A 7,476-nucleotide genomic window follows, 5' to 3' on the forward strand; every position below is an offset into this window, starting at 1 on the left:
ATGTGTCCCAACAGGTCAGGGAACAAGAGCTGTCTGTACATTGCGCCTAAAAGGAGTCCAATTCCATGTCTTAAGAATCGAACCCCCACATTGCGACTGTCAATAGGACGTGAGATAACCTTACTTATGTCCTTTGCACCACTGAGCTATGTCCCGGAGGGCTATATAATCCTTTTGTTGCATGTTGGATAGAATGTCTTAGTGTAATAATTCTCAATTTGCTTTTCATGTTAGGTTATATTTATACCTCGAGCTAGTATTCATAAGTCGAGCCAGATTTTTATTGTGTTTATCTTAACGTCTAACCTTTAGTGAATTATAACCATACGATCGAGTACCAATTCAAACATTTTAATTAAAATATCGCTTGTGGAGCACAGTCAACCATGAAGTGATAAACCTCGTGGATGGTGGAAAGTTGAGCAAAGAATGATCGAGTTCATGCATTGTCCACAACTTAAGCCCTACCAATTTTCCTTTTCAAGGTTTATTAAGATCCCCCTGACAAGGTTTATGTTTTTGTTTATGTATCTGCTTCTTATAGAAAAACTTTATGATAAAATTACTTAATTATATTCACACTAAAGTTTAACGTTGACGCACCACGCGTCACACTAGCATTAAGAAAACATTAACGAGATGTCAAGTATCAAACTCACTCTAAATGCTTTCTTGACATCATCGCAATTGAATTCTTGCTCTCTCTTTTTTAGCGACACAAATAAGTCTAATCTTTATGACAGGTCGTACTTATAGTATATAATCCTTTTGTTAAAAGTTGAACCCCAACTTTGAGGGCCCCCACCCCCTCACCCTTAGAGCTTTGTGAGGGAGGTAAATCTCGGAATGTGCCCCAACAGGTCAGGGAACAAGAGCTGCCTGTACATTGCGCCTAAAAGGAGTCCAATTCCATATCTTAGGAATCGAACCCCCACATTGCGACTGTCAGCAGGACGTGAGATAACCTCACTCATGTCCTTTGCATCACTGAGCTATGTCCCGGAAGGCTATATAATCCTTTTGTTGCATGTTGGATAGCATGTCTTAGTGTAATAATTCTCAAGTTGCTTTTCATGTTAGTTATATTTATACCTCGAGCTAGTATTCATAAGTCGAGCCAGATTTTTATTGTGTTTATCTTAACGTCTAACCTTTAGTGAATTATAACCATACGATCGAGTACCAATTCAAACATTTTAATTAAAATATCGCTTGTGGAGCACAGTCAACCATGAAGTGATAAACCTCGTGGATGGTGGAAAGTTGAGCAAAGTATGATCGAGTTCATGCATTGTCCACAAATAAAGCCCTACCAATTTTCCACTTCAAGGTTTATTAAGATCCCCTGACAAGGTTTATGTTTTTGTTTATGCATCTGCTTCTTATAGAAAAACTTTATGATAAAATTACTTAATTATATTCACACTAAAGTTTAACGTTGACGCACCACGCGTCACACTAGCATTAAGAAAACATTAACGAGATGTCAAGTAGAATGTATTGAAAAAAAAAATAAAAAAAATTGAACACGATAATAAAGATTTTAAAACACTTCTATTCCTTAATTATATTCACACTGACCTACCAAAAGCGAAGTTTCAAGTTAAGATATGCGATCTGATTTTTACTGTCCATTCAATTAATTATCGACAAATCATTTTAAATTAATATATCCAACTTTTATCTCACTACTCCTTATGTTTAAAATAAGTGATATTTTAATGTAAAATGATATGTCAATAGGAAAAGTCTACATGTACATAATTATTGCACATAATGTTGTCTATAATGTGATGTGTCAATCATTCGGTTGTTGATGTGAAAGTGTGAGATTTGAATTAACAATTTGATTCAGTGCTACATGTAATTATGGACATCATTATGTAAACAATTATGTACATGTAGCACTTCTCATGCCAATAATGAATTGGTGGACAACAAATTTCAACTCCAATGTTTCAACGAGTCGATGTAGACTGGCAAGTTATCAAAAAGTTGATGGGCTTGAGACGGGTTAGGGTAATATGGATCCAAACAATTCACGGTCTTGTTTTTCCCGGGTAACAGATATTCGGCCCAATCTGTGAACCCATCTTAGAAGGCCCACTTACTTGGGCCTGGTAAACGACGTCGGATTCAATTCACTAATATCAAGTTTACGAGGACCTCATTCGATTTTTCTCTCTATTCTCTCTTCTTACGACGTCGATCAATCGAGCGTTGTCGATTTTCCTGTAGCACCGCTGATATCGGGTAATTTATTTATTTTGATATAATTCTTTTAATGCTTTCTGCTTTCTGAAAATTCGCTCAATGCACGTTTTGAGGTTGTTTAAAGTGTTAATTTCTTTTATTTTTTTGCTACGAAAATCAAATTACTGGCTATATATTGTTTATTGAACTGAACGAGATTGGGATTTGCAAGTAAACATATGATATCGAATGAAATGAATTAAGCTGCTCGAAAACCTTTTTGTTTTATTTTGGTTCATTTATTTAGTTTAAGAATCTAGCATTTTCGAATAAATATAGCCTACTGTTAACTCGTTATATTATTATCTGCAACGGTGTGGGCCTCAAGAATAAATATAGCCTACTGTTAACTCGTTATATTATTATCTGCAACGGTGTGGGCTTCAAACCCTTTGAGGCCAATCTCTTTGATACTCGGCATCACTTTTAACTCGTACGAGCTTGTAAAGATTAGATATATCATATATCGTTGTCATAGTTAGGATTGAATGGGGTTTGTCTGTCAGTATTGCATGTGTTAATGATTCACGGAGTTAAGCAGGGGCTGAAATATTGCTGAGTAGAGTTTGAACACTTAATGAGTGACTTAACATGGCTTGTTCTTCTTTAATCATCAATTCACCCCCCCCCCCCCCCCCCTGTTGAGGCTGCAGGGTTGGCAGGATTATGTTCATTTCTAAATTTTCTCGGCTAGGAGCTCATGCAATCAAGAATCTGGTAAAAGGTGTGTTCTTTATGTTTTTGGTATAATTTTTTGTTTACTAATTGATAATTAAAAATTTCTCTTTCATTTAAAAGTCTATGTTATTCTTAGTAAATTGCGCATAGAACCTAAAGTATCAGGGAATTCAGTCCAAACATAAGCGGCAGATACAAAGTAGTACTGTTGATAATTCATTTGAGCTCTTCTCTCAGCTTTTGTTCACCATTTGGAAAAACAAACTGGGGATACTGATGAATGATGTAGGCCTCATCTTAGTTGTAAGATTCTGAATTTTTATGATATGAATAATACTGGGAAGTTTTTAGTAAAGGCGAGTGGTTATTATTATTATTTATTTGATAACCATAATAAACTAAATGGGAACTAGGGGGCTGCTAGCACACTGTCGAAGAACTCTATAATGCATGCATTCAACAGAACCAAAAGCTCTCTGGGAAATGTTTGCTACCCCATCCCTGTTCCTGATAACAAAGGTGTTAGAAAATTCTGTATTTAGTTTCTGTTCTGCATCGTCTTTCCATGAGAACTCTCCTACTCCATTCCTTACATGTCTCTGAAAGATGCATAAATAAACGGAGCAGTCTCAAATTCCTCCTATATTGATCAAACTCAGAGATGTGAAGGAAAATCTATCCGACACCTAATGGCACTGGTCATGTAACTCGTCACCTTGCTGGACTTCATGTGCGGGTTAGGTGTTTGAAGTGTGTGTGGTTTCTCAGTTTTTCTTAATGAAATAGATAACTGAGACACTGGCGACGGGAAAGAAGGGGAGGAAAGGAAAGGAGCAATATGCTTTCTTGTTATTGGTCAGAATATATTTCTCATAGCATTCCTAATGATGGCAACATGTAAAATGATTTTCTGACGACCTATTTGCAGAAAAGAAAACATGTTCATGGCATACTTAAAGCTGAACTTTTTTATTTGAAGAAACTTTATTCCATCGCTTGTGCTTATTGCCTTCTGTTGCATTGCAGCTCCATCTTTTACTCCAAGGACATCGTACCTGCCCGTGGTTCATAATCATTTTTTGCGAACCCTGGTTAGTATCTTCATAACTCCAATAGTATGCTGATCAGTTGCAGAAATCATATTGGTCTATAAACTCCAATATTATGCTAGTTGCAGCATTCATATTGCCAAGATGACATGACAGACAAGATATGCTTTTACCTGTCAAGGCTGATCTAGTATATTCTTCCGTGGGGTTAAGCTAGATATTTTGAAGTTCAAACTAAGTCTTAATGCATCAACTATAACAAAAAGGGGAATGTAAGGTGGGTGAGGCCCTGCACCTGTAATTTCTGTGCTAAGGATTATATTAATCAAAGTGCCAGCAGTGAAAGCCTTAATGCCCGTCATATTTGACAATCAGGCACATTGAATGAACAAAAGAAGTAAGCTAACATGCCACACACAGACGCATCCTCACTATTTAAAACTAAAATGATAACAACGAAGGTGGTAAAGGACATAGAAGTAATTATTATGCCATTTTATATTAATTCTTTGTTTTATTACTCCCTGCCCCCCCTACCTTTTTTTTTTTTTTTTTTTTTTTGGGGGGTTGGGGTTGCTCTGATAATTTTTTCCTCTGGTCTTGTGGATAATCTTTATCTCTCCTCCTGTTTTCAGAGGCAAGAACCATTTTGCACTGCAGTTGAGAAGAATGCAGATGAAGGCAGTGAAGAAAAGCAAAAGTAAGCACTCTAAGGGTGTCTTCTATGTATGTCTGTTTTTTCGGTTTTTCCTTCTTCCCAGAGGATAGTCAAGTTCTGGAAACAGTTCATAAGGTTATGTACTTAGGAAACTTGCTTGGCATAGCCATGGTGAAAGAAAAGTTGAAAGAATCTGAACTGGGTAAAACCCAGATTGAGTTGTAGCACTAAGGGAAATAACCAAGTCTATCTAGCTGATCTTGCATAGTATTGTTAGCTTATTGAGAAAAGCTTGGTGTTTTAGCACGCATGCCGATGTAAAATCCTATGAAAAGGTGTTCTGGACAATTAAGTCCTACTTTTCCAAAAATACTTCTGGAGAAGTCCCAATCTGTGCATAATAACTGCTAAATCTAGTTAAATCTGCTACACCTTGATTTGGAGGGAATATCAGAATATTGGTAGAGGGAGTAAAACTTGGGATGGAAAGAACAATGTTTAATGGAACACGAAGTTTTAGGTGGTAAAACTTTGGGGGTCTATCTCCATAGCTGATGCTCCAGATTCTTAAGTGGTTGAAAAATTATGTTCTTTTTGTTTGCTTTAAATTTAGATGATGGCTTCCCTTTAGAACTTATATGCATATTGTATAAGTTTATAAAGAAACAGGTCCTGGCATGGGGTGATTTTTTATGTTTAAGATCTCCTTTTTGGATAAAATTTACTTGAATTGCACACTTTAATTATTGTGTTGGTCTCCATTTTGCCAATTCAAGTTGTTGAACCAGCAACTATAACTGCTAATAGATAATCCAGCAGTATTGGTTTAAACCACTTGCAATTCAATGTAGTTAGGTTCTTTGGTATATTTTTGAATTCTGAGGTATGGATGAAGCAAACACATGGATGACGACCAGAATTTTTGAATGTTCTTTTATATCTTTTCCTGTTGGACTGCAGAATATCAGTAACATTTGTAGACAAGGATGGAGAAGAGAAGCATATCAAGGTCCCTGTTGGCACGTCGATGTTAGAAGCTGCACACGAGAATGATGTAGAGCTTGAAGGTAAATATTACTATGTATTTTTGACTAAGCTTAAAAAAAAATGTATTAAGTTACTTTTCGATTCACTTTCTATTTACAACATGTTTGTAAATATTGATTTCTTTCTTACTTTTAACTAAAAGAAAAAGTTACTTAGATAACTCTCGAATAAGTAACTCTTTAAAAATTTACTATTTCACTTATAATAATGAATGTTAAGCTTAGCCAAACATGCTGGTGCTATCTCCGTTTTGCACTTCCTGCTACATTTCTCTTCTTTTCAGGTGGATTTTTGGAACAAATTTCAGCTATATTTTGTAATGGAGTAGTAGTTCAATCAATTTTTCTTGAGTTAGCAGTGACGTGTTATTTGGGTCTGATGGTTATATTGTGGATGCAATTTCATAAAATTTCCGCATAGATTTTTCTTGAATATTATTTAGCCCCCGTTTGGCCTCAATTTTTTCCAAATTTTAATGTTCGAAATAGTGTTTTTTTTTGAAGAATGTGTAGTTGAAAAAGAATGAAAATTTATTGATTTACGTGTAATATTATTTTATGGAAGATTATGTGGTTGAAAATAAGAGAGGAAAAAAATGAAAGAGAATGGGGGCCAAACGGGGGCTCCCCATTTTTTGAAATGAAAATTGGTGAAATAGTGTTTTTTTGAAAAATGAGTGGTTGAAAAAGAAGGAAATTTTTTTGATTTACCTGTAATGTTATTTTATGGAAGATTATGTGGTTGAAAATACAAGAAAAAAATGAAATAGAATTTAATAGGGGCCAAACGGGGCTGAGCTGGCTAAGTTACTTGAATTTTATTGCAGGAGCATGTGAAGGATCACTTGCTTGTTCTACCTGTCATGTTATTGTGATGGTATGTAGTTGCAATTGAGACCATCTAGTTTGCAAATTATTTCATTTCCTGAATGCCCCACGCCCATTGAAGAAAAAATTGTGTCTGTTGAGAAAATGGACGACATTAAGTTTGGTATAGAGTAATGAATAATGGACATTAATAAACCATATTTCAGCTCTTTTTTCTTCGATACCAAACGTGTGATGACGTTTGATGCTTTTTGATAGGATGTAGACTACTACAACAAACTAGAAGATCCAACCGATGAGGAGAATGATATGTTAGATCTTGCTTTTGGCCTCAGTGAGACGTACGTCCTTTGTTTATTTTTATTTTTATTTTTTCAAGGGAGTAAACCATTCCATGATTTTCTAGCCTCGTCAGTTACTTAAATGTATTCAACGATACTCTGTAGGTCTCGTTTGGGTTGTCAAATAATAGCAAAACCTGAAATAGATGGAATTCGGTTGGCACTTCCTGCTGCAACACGAAACTTTGCTGTCGATGGATATAAGCCTAAACCTCATTAGATCATTCTTCATGCAAAAACATGAAGAAAAGATGCGCGTTTGAATCAGTTTTGTAGTGTATCCAGCATAGAGAATCGAGGGTTCTGAATGCTTTTTTTATGATTTGTATGATTATTAGTTTTAAATTTTTGTTGGTCTACTTAAATGTTCTTATCCTAGCTGTTTTGGTTTTAGATGATCGATGAATTTGATTACAGTGATATAATTAAAACACAAAATTCTTCTGTTCCAAAAATTAAGATCGATCACCATTTCATACCTCTGCAATGCTATTTTTATACTTCCTTCGTCCTATAAGGAATTTTTTTTTTTTAAAGTAGATTATGAAAAATGATTAACATAGCTGTAAAATATAAGGGTGTGTTTAATTTGCGTTTCCTTTTTTTGTTTTTTGTTTTGAATT

At 35.2% G+C, this 7,476-nt stretch overlaps 1 protein-coding gene across 2 annotated transcripts; it reads left to right on the forward strand.

The window, feature by feature from the left end:
- Positions 1 to 2,150: 2,150 nt before the first annotated feature.
- Positions 2,151 to 7,234, forward strand: LOC111411723 (2Fe-2S ferredoxin-like). 2 transcript variants are annotated; one of them, XM_023042297.1, is made up of 8 exons: positions 2,151 to 2,253; positions 2,907 to 2,977; positions 3,958 to 4,022; positions 4,616 to 4,680; positions 5,599 to 5,705; positions 6,512 to 6,561; positions 6,771 to 6,853; positions 6,959 to 7,234. In XM_023042297.1, the coding sequence occupies exons 2-8, from the start codon at positions 2,920 to 2,922 to the stop codon at positions 7,071 to 7,073; spliced, it is 543 nt and encodes a 180-aa protein (XP_022898065.1). In that variant the 5' UTR covers positions 2,151 to 2,253; positions 2,907 to 2,919; the 3' UTR covers positions 7,074 to 7,234. The 2 variants fall into 2 exon arrangements, with proteins under 2 accessions (XP_022898065.1, XP_022898067.1); XM_023042299.1 differs by having other exon boundaries at positions 2,169 to 2,253; positions 2,900 to 2,977.
- Positions 7,235 to 7,476: the final 242 nt, after the last annotated feature.

This window comes from Olea europaea, chromosome 16 (genome assembly GCF_002742605.1).
Source record: "Olea europaea var. sylvestris chromosome 16, O_europaea_v1, whole genome shotgun sequence".
In the NCBI taxonomy this organism is placed as follows: Eukaryota; Viridiplantae; Streptophyta; class Magnoliopsida; order Lamiales; family Oleaceae; genus Olea; species Olea europaea.